This window comes from Artibeus jamaicensis, unplaced genomic scaffold (genome assembly GCF_021234435.1).
Source record: "Artibeus jamaicensis isolate MK-2021 breed Jamaican fruit bat unplaced genomic scaffold, CSHL_Jam_final contig_444, whole genome shotgun sequence".
Lineage (NCBI taxonomy): Eukaryota > Metazoa > Chordata > Mammalia > Chiroptera > Phyllostomidae > Artibeus > Artibeus jamaicensis.
Window position 1 is genome coordinate 3,247,205 of NW_026521831.1, and position 21,123 is coordinate 3,268,327.

At 57.2% G+C, this 21,123-nt stretch overlaps 1 protein-coding gene across 10 annotated transcripts in view; it reads right to left on the bottom strand.

The window, feature by feature from the left end:
- WDR25 (WD repeat domain 25) overlaps positions 1-21,123 on the bottom strand; it is a 116,491-nt gene that overhangs the window by 91,740 nt on the left and 3,628 nt on the right. Inside the window, exons 1-4 of one of the 10 annotated variants that reach the window (XM_053665990.1) lie at positions 20,790-20,981; positions 20,546-20,614; positions 19,078-19,345; positions 17,545-18,389 (exon numbers count right to left, since the gene is read on the bottom strand). In XM_053665990.1, the coding sequence (XP_053521965.1) occupies positions 17,545-18,351 (807 nt within the window). In that variant the 5' untranslated portion in view covers positions 18,352-18,389; positions 19,078-19,345; positions 20,546-20,614; positions 20,790-20,981. The other 9 variants (XM_037130148.2, XM_053665991.1, XM_037130147.2 and 6 more) reach the window with 9 other exon arrangements.

Consider the following 21,123-nt stretch of genomic DNA (forward strand, 5'->3'; position numbering starts at 1 on the left):
TTTCCTCAAAGACGTTTGGACCTTAGGTGTCTCGTCTTTACACCCTGAGCCCGGGTACCCGTAAGCACAGGTGTAGAGGCTCCAGGTTTTCATTAAGCAAAGTCACCTTTGGGAATAAGTACGAACCTCAGTGTAGCCCGTGCAGTGAACAGACCCTCCCCCGCCGAGCTCTCAGGGGGGGGGCGCCGGCTGAAGGGCAAAACCCGGAGCCCGCTGATGCGGCCGAGCGGGCGCACCTCAGCCCCCAGCAAACAGAAAGGGGCCACACTGCCGCCACTCTGCGCCAGCCCCAAGGAGGCCCGGGCGCCCAGAGCCACTTGGTGTGCAGGCCCACGGCTGCTCGCGGCCCTGACTCAGCTGACCACTGGGCTGCTGGGACCAGCGCGAGGTGGGCTCTCGTGGGCCCAGACGCGCCCCAGCGCGGCCACCCCAGGCCGCAGGCCTCAAGGGCAGGCTGCCCTGTCCTCCTTGAACCTCGGTTCGGTGAAACTAAGCCTCTGAAGAGTTTTCAAGGCCCCGTCACCCTTCCAAGTCACCAGCCTCCGCCCCAGAAGTTCAACTCGGGTGCAGGGCCCACTGCCCACGAGCTGCTCTGGGGGCCAGAGGGGCCTTTCACAGGTGCCCTCCGTGGACATAGGACATGCAGCCGAGTGTTTCTCTCACAGTTGCAACAGCAAAGTGGATTTCTCAAATTCTGAAGTTCCCCCCCACCCCAAAAAACGACCATCCGAGCTGAATGGTGAGCTGAGGCCGCGGCTTGGCCTTTGGAAAATGAAGGGACTCTGGAGGCCAGGGGCCAGAGCTTCGAGAATTCTAGAACTCAACATGATCTGCGTCATCATCTTAGAAGCATCCGGAAAGCAGAGGCGCTTCTGCCGGGCTTCTGTTTCCGTGGCAACAGCTTCACTGGCCTGTCACACAGAAGGGACTGGAAGAAGGGAACTGAGACTGGGGGGGAGGGGCTGGGCGGAAGGAGAGCAGGAGGGAGGGGTTGGGCCAGAGGAAAGCAGACTGAAACCAGGAAAGCAGAAGATGGGAAAGAGAGGGTGGGGCGGGGGGGCAGAGAGAAGGAAGGGGAGCAAGCAGGGGACCGTCAGGGACCGCCACCCAGCCACCCACAGCTGTGCCCCCAGAGCATTCTCGATTCACTCGTTAAATGTAATGCTCTCCATTCTGCCTCCAGACACACTCAGTCACCCGATAAACCGCAGGAAGGGGGTGCGGACACCACCACTGTGGGGAGAACGGCCAGACCCTGTCACTGACGTCCACTGTGGCCCCGAGGCCCGAGGGCCGGCCAGGTGACATCCAGGCAGGAGACAGGCGCAAGGGGGACCGCCATCGCCGAGCGGCAGCCACGAGGAGCGGAGTGCCAGCACCTGGAGAGCTCTCGGGAGGCCTCGGGGACACACGAACCCTCTGCTGGGGCCGCACAGGACGCCACAGGCCATGAGACCACCCGGGGTCCGGCCTGAGCCTGGCTGGGGCACCAACTGACGTGGGGCACCCAACAGGGGCCGTGGGAGGGGCTGGCTCAGCACAGGCAACTCAGAGTAAGTGGCCAGGACAAGATTCGGTCCACTCCCCACCCCCAAGAAATAACAAATCATTAAAAACTATGACAAGCTCTACATGCTACATGGGACCCCTGGACTGGATCCCGAAAGAGAAAGGGGACCTCAGTGGAAATGCAGGTACCACCCAGACCAAGCCCGCAGGGAACGGAGCTGTGCGGGTGTAGGCGCCGCGGTTCTGCAGAGGCCCCAGGGCCACACGGGGTGTCACCAGGGGGGCAGTGGGGCAGCTAGCACATGGGAACTCTCTGGATTACTTTTACAACTCTTCTATAAATCTGAAATGATTTTTAAACTTTTTAAAGAAAAGAACAAGGGCCGTTTAAAGATAAGACTCCTGGCTTTCCAACAATGATTTATCTTTTTCATACAAACCAATGACCCTGATAGGGCTTAACGACCATCAAGTTTTATTGGAACGCTGACGGAAGCGTCACAGCACAGGCTGCGCCCCTGCCGCCACAGGGAATCACTCAACTCGAAGCGTGTCAGCAGGGTCCCTTCCCTGGGCAGCTGGGAACTAAGGAGGGGGCGTGACCCCTGCACTGTGGAGCAAGGGCTCTATGCGCCGAAGCCCAGCCTCACCGAAGGGCCATGCAGTCCGCTGAGGGCGGCACGATGCGCCCCAGCCTCTGCCTAGTCTGTTCCTTCCACCTGGAAGGCTCTTCCATCCCTCAGCAGCTGAGTAACTCCCACCAGTGCTCTCAGACCCCTTGGGACCCCCGTGGACACTGCCCCTCCCCGGACTGTCCCCTGGGCCCCATGGCACCATATTACCCTCCACCCTACCAGAGCAGTTCTGTGCTGCCCGGGACCTGTCTGCCCGCCTGTCCTTTTCCCCCGGGGGGCCAGGCGTGCTGGGAAGGAGGGCCGGACACCCTGCCCACCCCGGGAGGCTGCTCCCACCCGGCACCTCGCCTCGCAGCACACGCGGTGGGAATTAAACACTGGAGTCAAGAACACAAGCAGTTCTTTTCAGAGAAAATACCAGGAACAGCCTTCCATCTTCTGTTAAAAGGTCAAAAGATTCCATCTGTAAGAAGCGAAGGAAACAGCCCCTTTGAAAGGAACAGACTCTGTCTCGAGCGGCAGGTCCGCCGCTGCAGACAACATAAGCACCGCACGAGTGCCCTCTTCCAGCCGGGAAGCTGAGACGCTTTCAGAGGGTTCAGTTTCCTTGACAACACTACTGCTGGAGACAAGCAAAGAAATAATTAAAAAGTATGTTCCCTTCGCTTCAAACTCTCTCAGTGTTTCTAGGCCGTGACAAACAGGCCACACTCGGCGTGCACAGTGTCAGTCTGGACAGGACCGAGGGCGCGCAGGGGCCCCTCCCGGCCACCCCTCCAGCGACACCTCCTCTTCTGAGCCAAATGCCCCGTGACATCCACCCCAGGCCAGATTCACCACCACGCCTCCGAGAGCCGGGCCCCCACCCCAGCCTGTCGAACCCTCACAGTGGCTCGTGGAGCTGGGTGGTGGAGTCACGCCGGGCAGGAGAGTGTGGAGCAGAGAGGCGGCAGCAGCCCGGGCAGCCCAGCCCAGGGCCCACACGCGAGGGCCCCAGCGTGAGCTCCCCAGGCCGACCTCCCGAGAGACACCCCCAGGCCTCTGCTCTGGCCACCAACTCGCCACAAGGCGGTTGCAACGCGTGGTCCCAGGAAGAGACTGCCTTTGCCCTGAGCACGCTGGGCCACTCAGGTAGGCTGCACTTTGGCCCTGGCCCCTCACTCCTGCGCCAGGGCTGCAGCACAGTCGGCTCAGAACCAGGTTTCTGCGCCTCCTTCTTTGGGGTGGCTTTTCATGGTCTGTTGTGTTTTAACAGCCTCCCTGTATTCGTATCTCTTATTGCAAGTCTCCTCAAACCCATCCTGGTCCACAATTCATAACAATAAACACACACACAGGCTGCCAGCATCGGCCAGAGCCTGTGACCTAGGAGCGTGAACGCAAACATTTCAGCGACGCAGAACAATCGTGGCTTTGACCTAGCTTCCAAGCCCCTGCCAGAGGCTGGCCACCCCCGGGGAGACCACCCCCAAGGTTCTCCATTCCTGAGGTGCAGCCCGGGCAGGTGCGCCTGCTCTGTGCTCCGCCTTCCCCCGGAACAAGGGAGGAAGACTGTCACCACGGGGCCTGTGTGAGAGCTCTTCCCACTTTCCCGATGAATCGACGACACTCAGGAGGACCAAGGGCCTTGCCCGGACTCACGTGACTACTTGCTAGCGTCCCCAAGCAGGAAGGTGACACAGAACAGCCCGGAACGCAGAGCAACACCGGCTCTGTGCTTCGGAGCTCCATGCCCTTCCATGGCCCTCCGTGTTCTCCTCTGTAAAATGGGCACAGGGTCGGCGATGATGCTAGCTTCCGTCTCAGTGTGCCCACAATACACCTGGCGCTCTCCTAGGAGCTTTCCACAGGTTTTCCCATCAGTCCTCAGAAGACTGAGGCGGACACTACTGTTACCCCCACTTCACTGGTGGGTAAACTGAGGCCCCAAGAGTTCTCCGACTTTCCCAAAGCTGCACAGTTAGGCAGCGTGGGACCTGGGGTGGAACCCGCAGAGGGACTCCCGAGCTTGGCCGACTGCCATGCAGCCCACTGTGGGTCCACCAGATGTGACACCAGTGTGGACCTGCCCCAGCCCAGGAAGCAGCAGCTGGCTTCCTGCGGCCAACAGTCCTGGCCGCAAACTCACATGGAGCCCCACCCAGCCCCACCCTCACCGGACCCCAACACTGGCCAGACAGGCCCTCCCTGGGGCACGGCCGTCGGCACAGGGCATACACCCACCTGCCAGCTGCCCACTGCATCTTCCAGGCCCCAGCCCGGCCTCCCCACTCCCTGAAGCCTGTCCTGCCCTCCACCTCTGGCGACCCATCCTTCTGTCCTCTGGATTCCCATCCCCAGTGGGGAGGGCCCGTCGCACTCCATCCAGCACGTTTGACCGCCTACCCCCCACTGGCTTTCTCACCAGCAAGGGGGTGTCTGGTCCCCTCTGGGCCCAGGGCCGTACAGAGCCAGCTCCACAGCAGCGGCTGGAGGGACAAACGACCGAAGGAGGAAAGATCTGGGGAGACCAGGCCTTCTGTGGCAGACCCTGTGGCAGCACCCGTCACCCTCGGCCCACAGACAGAGACCCTGAAATGGGCCTGGGGGGTCACGGGCCACACGGCTGCCAGGCCGTCCTGAGCCCAGCACTCTGCGGAGCGGCAAGTGGGGGCCCGGCCAGGAGAGCACCTGTCCTGAGAGGCCCAGGGCGTCCACAGCACCCACCGGCGCCTGATCAACGGGTCGAGGTCACGGGACGCGAAGTGGGCTGCAGGCTCCGGTGCTGAAGAACGCAGCTCCGGAGACGACTGCTGGACGAACCCCGGCTTGGAGTTCTTAGCGATACCCTCCATCGGTCCGGGCCTCACATTGACAGAGTGGCCTCCACGCCCAGCCTGGTGGACCGTCGCAGGCCGTGAGGCAGTCGCTTCACAGAGAAGAGGCGCAGACGCCTGGAGAAACCAGGGCGGGGGCGTCCCTCCTCCTCCCAGGCACTCGCAACGCACCCGCCACGGAGCCAGGCTCCAGGGGCCCAGCCCGGGGCTCCCTACGGGGCAGCGCAGGCCTGTCCGGAGGGGCCTCAGTGTCCCTCCCCCACCTCCCGCCCTTGTCCCCCGGGCGCAGAATCCACGCACCCAGGTGGCCAGCTCTGGGCACTGGGAGGCCTTCCTCACACCCCGCCGACCCAGGAGCAGGCCAAGAGCAGCTCGCTCCTCTCCCCCGGCACCGGAGGACCACCACGGCGCTCCCCCGCCACCCCCTGCGCCGGCTACAGCTCAGGGCGAGTCTCCAAGGAAATGGGGCCAGGCAGAACGCACACGAGCGAGAGGTAAGAACGTGGAGGAAGAGCAGGACAGAATTAAACCACCTTTCTAAGGGTTACCAGGTAGATGTGCTTTAATCCGTGTTTGTGTGCCTTTCAAACCAACACGCCAAGCTGCTCAGAAAGAGCCCACTTGTGTGTGTGAAAACCCTGTGAAATCCGTGTGAACACGCAGGAGGAGCAAGAGCGCACTGCCCGGGAGGCGTTCAACGCTGGCATGTGTGCGAATTAGAATCCTAAATGCAGCAGGTTAAAATGCTCCGAAAGCAGTTTTGGTGTCAGTCTAAATAATTCCAGATCACATTCCCCTAGATAAGGGCCCCTGCCCCCTCGGGCTCCCCGGGAAAACCCCCCGCAGGGCAGTTAAGCTGCACAGTTGGTTACGTCGCAGGCTCTGCTGCGGCGGCGCCCAGCGGCACAGTCCTTTTGGGACACAGCCTGACAGGAGACCGATCGGACCCGAGAAAACGTGCGGCCCTCTGACCCGGCAGCCCCACTTCTGGAAATCAACCTGATAGAAATAATCCAGCGGCAAAGGGCTTCGTGCATGAAGATAAGCGCTGCCGCATTATCTCTAACGGCAGGAGTTAGAAACCACCAAAGTGTCCAAGGACAGCTAAGTAAATTACAGTTAATCAACGCGACGGAGCGTCGTGCAGCCGGGAAAACTGACGGCCCCCGTGAAGCGCAGAGGACGGGAGGGCACGTTAAGTGGGCCGGGCGGGCTGCGGGACCGCGTGCGCTCCTCGGAAAACATTCCCCCGAGGCAGGAGACGGACAGGCAGAAAAGGATGGCGGCAATTTGAGTGTCTGCTGGAGTTGGGCGATCTTTTCGTTATCCGTGTGCGACACTGCAGAACTGTCTTCACAGGGGGAGGGGGGAGGGGGGGCGGAGGGGGGCTCGGACCCTCCGGGAACAGGGGCTGGTCGCACCGCACCGTTTGGAAGTCCAGCCGCACCGTTTGGAAGTCCAGCCGAACCCGAGTGGTGACAACAGCGGGGCTGCACAACCAGTGCCACCCGGGCGCGACACCGTTTTGCCAACACGTGCACCCCCAAAACACAGGCACAGACGCCCAGACACTGGGGCGCTCACCCTGTGGGTCCCCGGCTCGCTCTCCGAGGTTAAGGGGCACCTGGAAGAGCTGCTGTCGGCGCAGGTCACAGCTCCTTAGTGAGCACACAGGCAATAAAACAGAGGCATCTGGACCATCAACTGATGTAAAAGTGACCATAATAAACCCATCACCTGTTAATGTAAAATTTCTGATGAAAAATAAGTACGTTTCCCAAGAAAAAAGCTTAGTGAGAGGGCATTGTTTACAGTGTTGCCATTTTTCTTCACGGCCGGCTTCATACAAGACAGCTGGATTCTGGCGGCTGCCCGGGTCTTTAATCTGCGGTGACAGCACCCTCCCCGTGGCCTCGAGGAAGCTCCGTGTGCACTCCGGAGGGTGGGAGTGGAACAGGAAGCACCTCCTGGGCACTATTACGGAGATAACTTTCACTCGCAGACCTCGTGGAAGGGCCTCCAGGCCCCTGGGAGCTCAGAGACCCCACTGAGATCCACCGCACGCCGTGCACCACGGCAGTGAGGGCCCCGCGGCAGCAGGAGCATTAAAATTATACGTGTGGTTGGAACGCAGCTGCCACATTGAAATTTTTTTCTGAAGACTGGACGGAAAGGTACCAAGAAGGCTACTGTCATGGCCTCTGGTGGAGAGGAGGTGGGCAATTTTTTTTCTCTGCACCTTCCAATTCTTCCTGCGCTGTGTGTATTTCTCTGACGGTCAAAAACAACACTCCTAACAGAAAAGTGTACTTGAACAATAACTAAATAAATTTTAAAAAACAACACCTCTGTTTTGAGGAGAGGTATGGGTAGCCGTGGCTTGGCCCTGTGGCACAAGGTGGGCGGGAAGAGAGTCTTTTGAAACCATTAGCAGCCGGCACTGGGGAGGGGACGCGGGGCAGGCCAGGCTGCTCCCCTCTACGGAGCGGATCAGGGTGGATGCCCGGCACGGGGCACAATCCGCGGTGGGTGCACACGCCTCCCGGGGCCAAGGCAGGCCTGGAGGCGATGACGAGAACTGAAACCGGCTCCAGCTGGTCACTGCTCTCAGGATGGGGGAGGACATGCCATCTCTAAAGCCACGGGACAGTTACAAAGGGAAAAAGGTCCACAGACTCGACCACCGAAAAAAAGGTTTTTATCTGTGGGAAAAAGAACGATAATAACGACACACATGCAAGCCAGGGCACGAAGGAGGGCGGTCGATACAGTTGGCAGGCAGGCTGCCCGGGGAGGCGGCAGGAGACTAACGGGGGAGCCAGGCCCACACACGCGTGTTCGGCGCCAACCAGGGGCAGCCCAGGCTCCAAAAGAGCTGCATGCAGACGCATCCCCCTGGTTCTCACACAAGACACCGTCAGACCAGCAAACGCTTAAAGGAGCCGCGACTCTGCAGGTGGGGGCTGAGGCCACACGGCCACACTTCCACCCAGCGGGTGCGGTGAGCCAGACAGTGCAGGCAGCCTGCGCCCCGACGGAGCTGACATGCGGCAGACAGCGGTGAAGATCCCGCAGGAGGACAGGGGACGGTGGGGGGGGGGGCCTCACGCCCAGCCATGCCCCATGCACCCCCCACCCCCGGCCCAGGCCAGAATGCAGGCTGCCACCTGAGCCCCTGAGCCCCTCGGGGGTGCAGATTCCTCTCTGGAACACAGGGCGGTGAGGACGTCACATGTGGGGTCCCCCACGATCCCGGCTCCCGGCCTTCTCATCCTGGACAACACCTCGCTGGGGAGACGGCCCAGGGCGTGCAGGCTGCCCCGGCCTTCTCAGCACCCCCATCAGAACCAGCATGTTCTACCACGGCACAGACACCAGGACAGGAAGACAAACACTTCAGAAAACACGGGAAAACTTCCGAGTAGCTCAGACAGCTAAGAGAAAACCTTATAAATATTCAATAAAAAATGTTTTTTAAAAAGGAACATTCAGAAAAGAAAAAGCTCTTGGAATGGAAAAATATGATAGAACAGCACGCTCTTCTGAATTTACGTTCTACTCAGTAGAAGAGTTTACGTGCAGCCCGGCCGGGTAGTGCGGTTGGTCAGCGCACCGTCCCACCCGCGAGCCTGCAGGTTTGGTTCCAGGGCAGGGCCCATGCAAGCAGCAACCAGTGAGTGCATAGATTAGTGGGATGAACAAAATCAGTGTTTTTCTCTCTCTCCTCTCCCTAAAATCAATAAATAAAGTTTTAAAAACCATCAGCTGTTCAACAGAAAAATAAAAAATTAAAGTTTACAACAGCAGAAAACAAAATAAAAAAATTGAAAAAACAAGTGGAGGGAATTTCCCAGAAAAAATAAAGGCAAAGAGATAGAAAACTACAGAGAAAAGATTTTAAAAAATTAGAAGCTGAACCCAGGGACACCCAGCCCTTCCGAGACCGACGACCTGAGCCCCGGAGTCAGAGCCTGTGCCGGGCCTCGGCCCGGGGGGCACCCATCTCCCCACAACCCCTGTCTGAGGGCCGAGGCCTCCCTCCGGGCAGGAGGGACAGGCCGGGAAGTGGCTCCGGGACCCCTGACAAAGCAGAGCTGTGGCCACGTGGGTAGCAGGCTTCTAAGACTTTCTGCCTGGGTCAGTATCCACAAGGGGGCTGGAGACAGGCTGTTGTCTGTCTCACTGAGGGAAGGGGCTTTGGGAAGCTGGCAGAGAAGGGGCACGTGCAGTGGTCCTGGGCTGACCTGACCAGGCTCGATCAAGTCGCACCTCCCGACCACACCTTGCTGCACAGCCCGGCATTGTGAGGTCCCCGAGCGTCCGTCCAGGACAGACGCCTGACTGAAAACAGCAGAGGCTGGGAGAAACCCAGCCTCTTTTGGGGCTGGGTATTTTCACCCACCCCATCTTTTGAGGGGTGAAAATACTACCAACGTGCAGCAGAAGTGACCACCGTGTAAACGTGAAACGCTGGTCACAAAACCAAAGTGCCTGGAGTCTGGTCAAAACCGGACTTGGGTGGGGAAAAAAGACGGGAAGGAAGTGCCGCCTGGAAAGAAGGGTCCACAGTCACGATGTCTCAGCAGAGTGCGTGGTTGCACCTTTAATTTCTGCCATTTTTCTTTATTTTTCATTTTTCCTCAATATTTTACTACTTTCACGATAAAACAAAGTTGGAATCTAAATTAACAACTCATTTTAAAAGAGAAAGACAAGGCCATCCCCGGGCACTAGATGGGCAGCTTTAAGTCTCTTCTGTGCCCAAGCTTTAAAAGCGGCGAGAAATAATTCACTAGACTGTCTCAATGCCGGAGCGTGCCAATTTTGTAATCTGCATTTTTCAATTACATTAAAAGCATTTTCCCAAATTGCTCTATTCTTCCCTTTATCACAAGGGATGAGACTGGATGAAACTGGCTCCCGGGGCTGTTCTCTGCAGTCAGAGGCTGGCAAGCACGCCCTCCCGCCCCCCCTCCCCGCCCCGCCCTGGGACCCGGACCACTGGACCAAGTGGGGTTTTCAAAGAGCAGGAAACGCAGCATGGGTGCTGCCACACGGTCCTTTCCTCGGTCCCCCTGCAACCTCAGGCTCTTCCCAGGAGGTGCAAGCTCGCGTGGCCCTCTGGCGGCCCCAGTGGCCTGGAGGGCAGGTGGCCTGAAACCCTCGCTTTCAGCCCTGGGGCAATTCAGATGGCGGAGAACCTTCACCGCAAGGAGAAGAGCTGTGTCTGGTCAGCGCCACCGGCCCCCGACCTCACTGGGTGCCCTCAGGCAAGAGCCTGTCCCTCTCCGGGGCCCATCAAGTGAAGACGGAGCCAGGTGACCTCAGCACGCGCAAGGACACGCCACCCACCCCCTCCTTGCCCTCACCTAATGACCCTGGATGCACGGCTACTCACTGACTCCCCAGGGACCCAAGGCCCACCACGGCCGCCCCGCGCTCCCCCCCGCTGTGCGCACTCCCGCCCGACGGCCGCATGACGCTCCCCACCTCCTTCCTCCACACAGCGAGTCGTGTCTCCACCTGCAAAACCCACCAAGAACAACTCTTTCAAAACTGAAATAAACCTTCGTTCTGGCACTTGAATCCATAAATTTGTCTTTGAACCTGAGATATATCACTTTCTACAAAGCACATCTAAGATACCCTAATATAACAGAACTCGCTAACAGTGATACAGCAACCAAATCCTATAATACATAAAAACGTAAGTCCGAACCACCATAGAAACCGCCCCTTCTCCACATGCCCCGGAGCACAGCCCCAGGTTGGAGGATGGGGTGGACCTCGGGCACCCCTTGGGGAGGGGACGAGCTCTCCCACCCTTTATTCTCAGAGGCTGGAGCACCGAGTGGGACTGGGAGCTCTTGGCCGGGGAAGTGCGGTTGGACGGCCAGCTTCCCATCTGGCCCCCACCGGTTGGCACGTGGGCAGCTCCCTTGACCTCCCTGTGCCTCGGCCAGCACATCTGTGTGGTGAGGATAAGGGCGGCCCCTGCCTGGGACGGGACAGAGCATTTGGAACTTTGCCTGGCAGGTGGCGAGCGCTCAGAACAGTGAGCTCTCTCCACCCTCTGCCCTGGCCTCACGGTCCCTCGGCGGTCACAGCTCTGACGGGCAGCACGGAGGGACCTCGAATTGCGTGCTCACCCTCCAGAGCAAAGTCCTTTCTTTCGGATGCACATGAGAAGGGGGCCTGGACCCAGCAGAACCTGGCGCTGTCCTGGCCAGTGGAAGGTGGGACTCACTCCCGAGTCTCTTCAGGTGTAAACTGCTCCTCCGGCAAAGGCTCAGGCAAAGGCTGTGCGAACCTGCCGACACTTACGCATGATCAGTTTGGGCACGTGGGCCCAGCCCTGCAGCCCACACCTCCCGAGGGTGCAGTTTGTGAAGGGCCTGCGGGCAAATGGCCTGGGGCAGACAACACCAAAAACTTTTCAAGTATCTGTCTCAGGGAACAATGGCATTGAAACTCTTGAAAACTATATGTCTACAGGCAGACTGCACAAAGATTCACAAAAGCAGAAGTTCCATTAAGTGGAAGATTCTAACTTGTCTTTTCTCTAGCTTTTTAACTAATCAGCACAGGTGCAGAGCAGTTACAACATCGCCTTCCATGTCTTTTCCACAGCAGCAACCCCAACAGGCAGCCATTATCCCCATTTTACCAATGAGAAAACTAGGGGATCAGAGAGGCTAAGTGCTTTTCTGAATGCCACACAGCTACCAAGCACCTGTTACGGAATGGGAACCCAGAAGTCTGCTGTAACAATGCACCCGAGGTCTGCCAATCTACTCAGGTTCCACTCATCACCCACAAAGCCTTTATTTAGCTAACACCCATCTTAAACGCACCAAGGCAGCAAAAAAAAGACAATATTTACATAAAGCTGCTGAAGGACAGACTCTTTAAAACAAAAACAGGATGCAATAGGAAATGACATGGAAACAGCAAAGTTTGGAGTTTGAGAAGCCATAAGAATGTTTGGAGAGTTTTCTTAAGTAACAAAAATCCCCATTACAAATAGTATGAAAAATACTATTTGAAGAAGTTTGGGTGCTCCAAACTTCTACCACTGCGCGGGGCGGCCCCAATCTGTGAACGCGCAGGCGCAACGAACGCAGGCACAAGGAACGACCGGCAAGGTCCCGGGGTCAGTGAGGTGCCTGCTCAGGGTTGGGACTGGCAACGGTTTCTCTTTTAATCTTCATGCCTCACATTTTGTGCGTTTTCAAAGTTTTTCACAATAAGCGTCTACTACATTCGTGATCAAAAAGGAAACATTCGTTTTTAAGTGTTTGAAGGGAGCTTGTTATTGAAAGAACTCCCCGAGCACATCCTTTCGTGTGGCAGATAAGCAGCACCTCATGCCCACGCCGCATCCGTAACCCCGGGTTTCAGAACTCTGGGCCTTCACGCCTGGGCAGTGGGTCCCCAGGAGCAAGAAGCCTCCTTCCCGAGGGGCCGCAGGTCAGAGCGCGGCCTTCACAGGCAGTGGGTGTGCAAGTGTGCTGAGCCCCACAGGGACACGCGGGGACAAGAAGAGCACATAACAGGGTCCCCGAAGGGGATCACAGCTACAGGGAGCAGAGGCGGGGACAGCAGGGCAGCGGTGCGGAGTTATTTATGAGTCATTGTTTTATTTTGCTTAATTTCTCAAGCTGTAAATTTTTCAAAGCTAATAGCAGCATATTTTCCAGCTCACAGCACAGTAAGAATATACCAAAAGAAGCATCTTCCCACTGTAACGTGCCCGACTGAAACTCGTGGAGTCCAAAGCTGCATTTTAAGCAGACGAAGGAACTGGCGCTCACGTTCTGTGGATTAATCAGATGACTGTGTTGTTTTCCTTCTGGACAGAAAAAAAAATCCTATTTCTGTAACTGTTACCTTGAACCAAAGATTCTTCCAGATTCTAGAAGCCAGCAGTGAGCTGCTTATATTAAGTCTTACTGTGCCCCCTAGTGGCAAATGGGATGTATGCACTTAAAACACAATTCTTGCCCCAAGGCTGGAAATAAAACTCAAAAAAATTTTTTTACTTTTTACTGATCACTTAACATGTACAAAACCTTGTGCCGGGCGCTACAGAGAATACAGAAGCGGGTCTGGCCAGACCCCCTGCTCACATAGCGGGAAGTCTGCGCAGCACGGCCGAGCATGGCCGACCAGGCCCCAGGGCTGCACAGGCGCAACCAGAGGAGGAAGCAAGAACAGGAAGTGCCCACCGTGTGTCAGACGCCACACCAGGTGACGCACCAGGTGACGCACAGCCGGCGTCCTTTGCTTTTCACAAAAGCCTAGAGAGGCCTGTGCCATTAGCTCCACTTTACACACAAGGTCTGTCTGGAAAGAGTTCAGCCAACATAACACTTTCTGTCTGGAAAGTGTTAATATTAACACTCAGCCAGTGTTAATAAAAGGAGAACGGTTTGCGTGACATCGATGGAACCTGGCAGCCGAGCGTGTGTGAACAATGACACCTTTGCTGTACCAGTCAGCAGGGCCAGAAGACGCTGCTGAGTGAGCATGTGCACTGTGTGGCCGTCACATTCAAACGACTGAGTGAGCAGAACAACGAATCTGCATCAAATTTCCCATTACGCTCAAACATTCCCCCGCAGAACCTATTCGGATGATGCAGAGGCTGCGGCTATGGGCACGTGGGGATTGGCAGCTTCATCACAACAGCGCACCCGCTCATGCCTCCCGGCTCGTGCTGAGTTTTTTGATGAAACATCAAATCACCCAGGTGACTCACCCAGGTGACTCAACCCTGCTACAGCCCAGATTTCGCACTCTGTGACTTCTGGCTTTTCCCAAAACTAAAATCACCTTTGAAAGGGAAGAGATTTCAGACCGTCGATGAGATTCAGAAAAATAAGACAGGTAGCTGATGGTGACTGGGGGAGAACTGGGTGAGGTCCCAAGGTGCCTGCTTTAAAGGGGACCAGGGCATCATTGTCCTCTGTGCAATGTTTTTTGTATCTTGTATTTCCTTCAATAAGTGTCTCTATTTTTCATAATGCATGGCTGGATACTTTCTAGACAGGCCTTGTACACCGGTTGAGGGTCAGAGAAGTTAAGTAACTTGCCGGAGATCACACAGCCAACCAGTGGCAGAGAAAGAATTCAAACTGAAGTGTCCCCTGCCCCCAAACTCTTCCCTCCTTCCTGATCCAGTGTGAGGGCAAGAAGGCACTCTGGAGGACTTTAACCGAAAGGCAAGGGATAGCACCCTACACCCTACAGAAGGGAGCACAGAGTTGGGGGGGTGCCCCCTGCCTGTTGCACCCACCATCTGCTCTCCACCCACAACCGGGAGGAAGCAAGAGGGGAAACCTGCCTGCACCCACGGCCCTGCCCCGCCTCCAAAGCCAGTGTCCTCATGCCTCCTGTGCCCATTTCCATCACACACCGGACCACAGACCCCAAGGCCCACCACACCGCCCATCCTCTGGCACCACCTGCCCAGGGCTGCCAGCTGCCCACCAGGCTGCACACAAACCCGATGTCCGAGGCAGCACCTCCCCTCCCGCGCCCAGCCCCACCCAGTGCCCTGTCTGTCTGGACCAGGCTCCCCCAGCCCCTGCCACAAGGCCTCCCACTGAAGAGTCACTCCACACCCATTCGCCAAATACTTCTGTCACTGCAAACTCGAACACCTCAGAGCAGAGGGCACCCTGGCTAACGGCTGCATCTGTGCCTCTAACCGCCCCAGCTGTCAAGGCACCACAGCAGGGGAAGGATCGGGAGACGCTGACCCCAACAGCCAGGACAGCAGCCATGCTCTGCCCCTGGGGCCACCTCCAGTGCCACCCCTGTAGCCTCGCCACAAGGGACAAACAGTGCCACGGACAGGGCTCCCTGGAGGCAGCACACACCAGCTCCTCAAAACAGGCGGGCCGGCCCAGGGCAGCCCCCAGCAGAAGGCCCTGGACCCCGTCTCAGTGCATCGCCCCCAGCACAGTGACAGTCCCTCAGCTAGAGCAGCCTTCCCAAACTGGACCAACTGCGCCCTCTTCTGGCCATGAGGTGTCACAGCTAGTTGGCTGCCCAGGGCCCCTCCATGGGGGGGGGGGGGGGGGCCTGCACACCTAGGGCACTCAGTCACCTACTCCACAGCACCGAACGCACAACTGACCAAACGCAGGGCCCAGATCAGTGGTTTCACTCAGACACTCTCCGTCCAAAAACTTGCATGGGGACGGCTCTGCTCAGGAAACCTAAACATTCCAGGCCAACAGGATCCAAGCAGGGCCCTCTGAGCCCCCACTGATCCAAGGTGGGAACCGACCCCCGCCCCGGGGCTCCAGGCCTGCCCCTCACCATCCAGAGACGCAATCGCACAGGCAGTGGGCACCGGGCACCCAGCAGGGCACACCTGCCGCCCTGCATCGCTCCACCTATCTCTGCACATGGCGACCCAGCCTGCCCTTCGAGACTCCTCTGTGAGAGTCTGCCACCGCCCCACCCTCCAGGGACTCGACAGGGGCTGCCGCATCCCTCGGGTGGACCGCCGACCACCACACTATGCCGCACAAAACTCCACCACATGCTCAGCGTCAGGCCGGGGCTTAGACATCCGGCACCTGGGCATTCATTCCACCTGAGAGGCCCCAGCCATCTAGAAGCTTGTTCTACTGAGGCAGAAACAGGTTCAGAGAGGCCAAATGCCTTGCCTAAGGTCACAAAGCTGCTGGGTGTGGAAGCAAACCCCAAGCTCCGCTCATTCTGACCCCAGCCCCATCTGGGGCCTGCCAGACCCCGCCCACACCCTCCGGGGGCTCCCAGGGCTGGCCCACGCATGTCTCCACACACTCCAGGATGCCAGAAGCCCCCCAGCAGACTTCCGATCCCCGGCCGCACGGGAAGAGCCCCGAAGAGCTGCGCAAACCCCTGGGCTCCAGACTGGAGGCAGAACGCGACACTGTCGCCGCATAACTCTCCAGCCTTGCCGGAAAAGATCGAGGGCAGGTCATTTCAGAACTCAAAGCAGCCGCTTAAAAATGACACAGGCAACTGCCCCCCATCAGAGGTGTCACTGCAGGTGGGCTTCCTTTCTTCACTGAGGAAGCTGCCTCCTGAGGGAAGAGGTTCAAAAGAGAACTTGCAAACAGTGTCCCGGGCAGGCTGGTTCCCGAACCCCGAGGAAACGGAGGAGTCACTACAATCTATGTGGCACCTGAGGGGCCACGGGCTCTGTGCCGGGGCTCTGTGCACTTTTCTCTCACAAGGTCACAGACACGGCTATGACTCTGCCCTTCTCAGAGGAGACACAGGCCTCGGAGGGGACAGCTCAAGCCAGCTCACCAGCTACTGCCAGCTCCAACTCCAAAGCCATTTTTTTCCAGGAAGCTTGGGTTCAGCCCAAATGTATTCGGCCCCCCACTGCACACCGGTGCCGTGCCGGGTGGCCAGGTGCCAAGGAGAGCGAGGGCGGACACAGTACGGCACAGAGAGGCTGGAGGCAGGTAATGGGCAGGTGCGATGCCCCTGCTACACTGCACACCTGTGCGGCCGGGGCCTGCTCCCTGCCGGTCTCTGTTACTCCAGTGTAAGTTAAAACAAACGGACAATGAGCCCTGGCCTGTGCAGCTCAGCGGACTGAGTGATAGCCTGCGAACCAAGTCTCCAGTGTGATTCCCTGTCAAGGCACGTGCCTGGGTCGCAGGCCAGGTCCCCAGTAGGGGGTATGGGAGAGGCAACCGACTGATGTTTCTCTATCTCCCTCGCCCTTGCTCTGAAAATAAATAAATAACATTTAATAAATGAATAAATCAATAACAATGAAAAAACAAGTTTCTGTGTAAACTGGAAGTCCCCAGCAGGGCACCCACAGTCCTCTCTGGCCTGGCCCCTCGCCCCCACCAGGCCCCTCAAGGCCTCCACGCTTAGAGCCAAGGATGCCCTCCATCCCTCCCCACCCGCTTCACCGTACACCCCTGGGCCCCCTGCAGGTCTTCACCAAGCCCTCCCAGGCTGCCGCGCCATCCCTCCCACACGGCTCCCGTGGTGCTTCTGTGTCCAGCTGGCGGTCCCATCCTCACAGCCCTGAGCCCTGCCCTGTGACTGCCTCCCATGTGGCCATGACTGACCCCACTGCACCTGCCCAGGATCCCCCAGGGACTAGGCTTGCTTACCTCTGCACCCCCGCATCCAGCACAGCGCCCACACCCTGCCGGCACTGCCCGGCATGCCATGGGAGTCACAGAGGGGCCCAGAGGTCCCAGGGCTTGGCCCTGGGCTGCTCTCCAATCCCTCTGGTGGGTCTCGCTCAACAACCTCACCCCCGTGGGCTACAGTGTCCTGACGACCTCAGCGACCCCACAGGAGATAAGGACTCACTAGTGTCCTCTGGAGACCTAGGCAAGGCAGTGCCAGTGAGGCCTGGGACAGAAGGGACTGATGATGGGGGGGGGGGGCGCCACCAAGATCCCTCTCCTGATCACAACAAAGAGCACTCCAGAGATTCCCAAGGAGATGCGCTCAGCCTGGGACCCCACACCACTGTTGTGAAGAATCGAACGCCCAGCAGTTTGGTCCTGAGGATGCTGAAGAGAGCAGTCCCGCCCGCATCTTACCTTGAAGGTTTTATCCATGGAAGCGGAGAGGAGCAGGTGGCTCTTCGAAAAGACCGGACACCACTGAACGCTGTTGACGGGGCCCCGGTGGCCTCTCAAGTGAAAGAGCACCCTCCTGGAGATCCTGGTCTCTTTATACTGAGTGTCCAAATACGGCTGAATGAACTCTGACACCCGGGACTCCACGGAGAGCGGGGCCGGGGGGCGCCCTGGGGGGGGACCCTTGGCTTCCGCAGCTTCAGTCTTGCCTGTTTCTGTGCTCAATCCTTGCAACTGTCTCAGCCTCTTTGGGGTGTAGGGCACAACACAGTCCTCACACCTTTTCTTCTGAACAGAGCTGCCTCGTGTACCTGGGGTTCCAGACAGGGTTCGGGCACAGAAAGGTGGTTCCGGGGGGTCGCAAGTCCCCCAGGAGGGTTTCACCTGCTTACCCAGGGCCGCTGCCAGGGGCACGTGGCCAGCAGGGACGTGGCTGAGCCACAGGGAAGCACGAGGAGGCCCGCTTGTGGCGAAGGTGACCTCAGGCTCTGTCCTGGGCCACTGTAGCCTCTGGCTGGGGCAAGACCCTGGGCCACTTCTCCAGAGCCGAGCCGGTGGGAGACGCGGGCCAGCTGGCTCTTCAGAGGAACGGTGCTTCATGGGCAGGGCGCCCCCCTCCGTCCCGTCCAGGGCTCCCGATGCGGAACCCTGGCCATGCGCTTGGACTGCATCACAAGTGTCTTCCACCTGGCCAGCGGCAATGACACTTCCCACAGGCTCGTTCTCAGCCTCCGAGTCCGAGTCATCATAAGCCACCAATGAAGCCATTGAAGACAGTTTCTTGCTGCCCTTCGGGCACCAACGACCTAAGACCAAACAAAGCCAGGTGTCAGGACTCATGCACGGAGGCATACTGACCACCACACAGAGGAAAGAGAAAACGTGCCGTCCAGCAAGTCGAAGACGGAAAAACTTGTAGGAACAAACACATAAAATGTGAGGGCTCTTCTACACACCGGGCATGATGAGTTAGAGGATGTCTTTTGTAAAATGAAGACTACAGAAATTTGGGAATAAGTTTAACAACCACAAAAAAAAAAGCAAAACTTACATGAGGAAACTAAAGCTTTATTGAAAGATAAGAAACAGGACCTGACTAACCACAGACACGATACCTGCACAGAAAGACTCAGGACTATAAAGATGCCTTTTGGTGCAATATCCAGATGATGCATTACCGATCTGTGCGCCCGAAACCTACGTCACTGCATTAGCCACTGTCACCCCAATACATTCAATAAAAAAGAAAAAAGGAGGAACTGGGAAGTGCCACCCAGCTGACCCAGAAGCTGCCGTTTTTCCACCACAAAAGAGAAACGGCCATTATGGGACACGACAGAGGTGTCAGCTAATGCTACGGTGGTGATGGTAGTCCAACAGAACAATATATCAAATCAACACGCATGTCCCTTACACTTACCAATGTTATATGTCAATTATACTCAATCAAAGTAAAAAATAAAAGAGAAATAGTAATAGTAAAAATACACACACCTTTGGAAAGGCAATTACAAATGTAGACACGTCGAGTTTTTGCTGCAACACCCCTGCTACAAAAGCATCAACTCGTGTGCAAAGACACGGGACGTGTCCCATCCTGGACAGCAGAGGGCGCGGTGGAGCAGCATGGATAGCTCAAGCAAGGACCAACTTTGCAGAAAGCCAGGTGTACAGCTTAACAAACCATGCAGGTGCATTACGGCCGGCGCTAGAAGAGTCCTTCTGGGTCATCTCCAAGCCATTTCAGACAGGCTGTCTCCCCCTAGAGAGTGGGTTTCACAGTCCCTGGAATCGAACACCCCACCCCTTCCACACCTTTTCCCCAAAGGGTGCCATTCCCCCTAAACAAACTAGGTCATCTGCCTCCCCCCCAGATTGTACTTCCATCTGCAGCCTAATCCACACACAAAGCCTCCCTCTAAAGAAAACTTCCACAATGAGCCTGCCCATCTCAAATAGAAATATAACATAATGAACTAACTATAAACTCATGGAACCGAGCCCTGTGGATGATGTGGCATTTCTGTTCCCTAAATGCCATCCCGAGGCCCATCCTGATCAGACATCTCAACTCCTGGGCACATCATCCCGTTCCTTCCTGTCAAGGAGGACCCACGGGGTTCCTTCCCACCACCAGGGCGCCTGTTCTCAGCCATTAGGATTCCCACCCACCCAGTTGTCCACAGTGGTCAGCTCACAGGAGCCCATGACTAGAATTAAAGGCAAGGTCTACAGCAAAACATCAGAGAGCAACAGGGCTGGGGCCCACTGGCCCCACTTCCTAAGGAGGCGAAGCGGCAGGATGGAATAGAGGCAGAAAGGTGGACAACAGGACAGGGATCCCGATACTGTCCACTTCAGGTACTTTCCATTCCCTCCGTTGGTAAACCCTGGAGAATGGGCTACTCGCCAAGACCCACACTAGGCCCCAGGGACACCACAGCCAGTGAACGTGAGTAAACCATGCCCCGTGCTCCCCAAGCTCACTCACATGCCAGTAGGGAGAAAATGACCATAATCAAGTGAAATGAGGGACGTCAGGTGGTGAGAAATCCTAAGGGGGGGAGTAGAGTAGGAAGTTGAATACAGGGGGGCTGTGGGCTTGGGGTCACAATTTCCTATAGGGAGACCAAGCCTGCCCTAGAACAGGTGGCATCTGAGTGATGTTCAGGGGAGGTGAGGGGGCAGGTGACGAGAAGCAACACATCTAATCAAATGAGGTCAGAAAGAAAGAGGCAAGGATGATAAAGAAAGCAGGTAAAAATGGAGGAGACTGGGAGCCATTAGGACAAAAACAAAGTTTAGGGGGAAAGTATTGGCTGCCTTCTCTGTTTCTAAAGCAGAAGGGGAAATGGGAAATGTTTCATGGAAGGACAGGGTGATTAAGCTAAAAGGAAGAGGTACAGAAAGAAGGAAAGCTCATGGGAGAAATGAGACTATGGAAGGAGGGCATGGCAATGACCTTCACTGGTGTCAGCGGCTCAAGGGCAGGACCTTTACCGTGTTTTGTTCACTGTTTGATCCCCAGCACCTGGTGGGAGGGGGAGACAGAGAAAGTAAAAAAATCGGATATTCTCATTCAATTTCCTGATCACCCACTATGTGCTAATCCTTATTCTGGATCTGGTGTGGGCAGAGGTTCAACAAAAAATACGGACCCTATGCCGGAGGCCACACACTAATGAAAGCAACAAACAAAATACAACCAGAGGCGTGGTTTGAAGGATGAATAGGAGTTAGCCGAGCGGTTAAGAGCGAGCGGTGAGGATAGCCTAGAACACCGCGCGTTCGGGAAGAACCGGAAAGGAAGAATTGGACAGCGGCGTGGAAAGGTCCACGTTGAAGGGCGCGGGGCACTCCGGACGCCGCCGGATACCTGCAACCTCCCGCCCCGGGCCCGCCGCTCACCGCACGCACCGGAAGGGCTCGATCTTCCCGGTGCCCCACCTGCCTGCACCCCGCCTCCCAGCCTTGTTCCGATGACGCTAGGGCCGCCAACCAATCAGCGGTAACCTCCGTACTGCTCCCCCCTATGAGGCT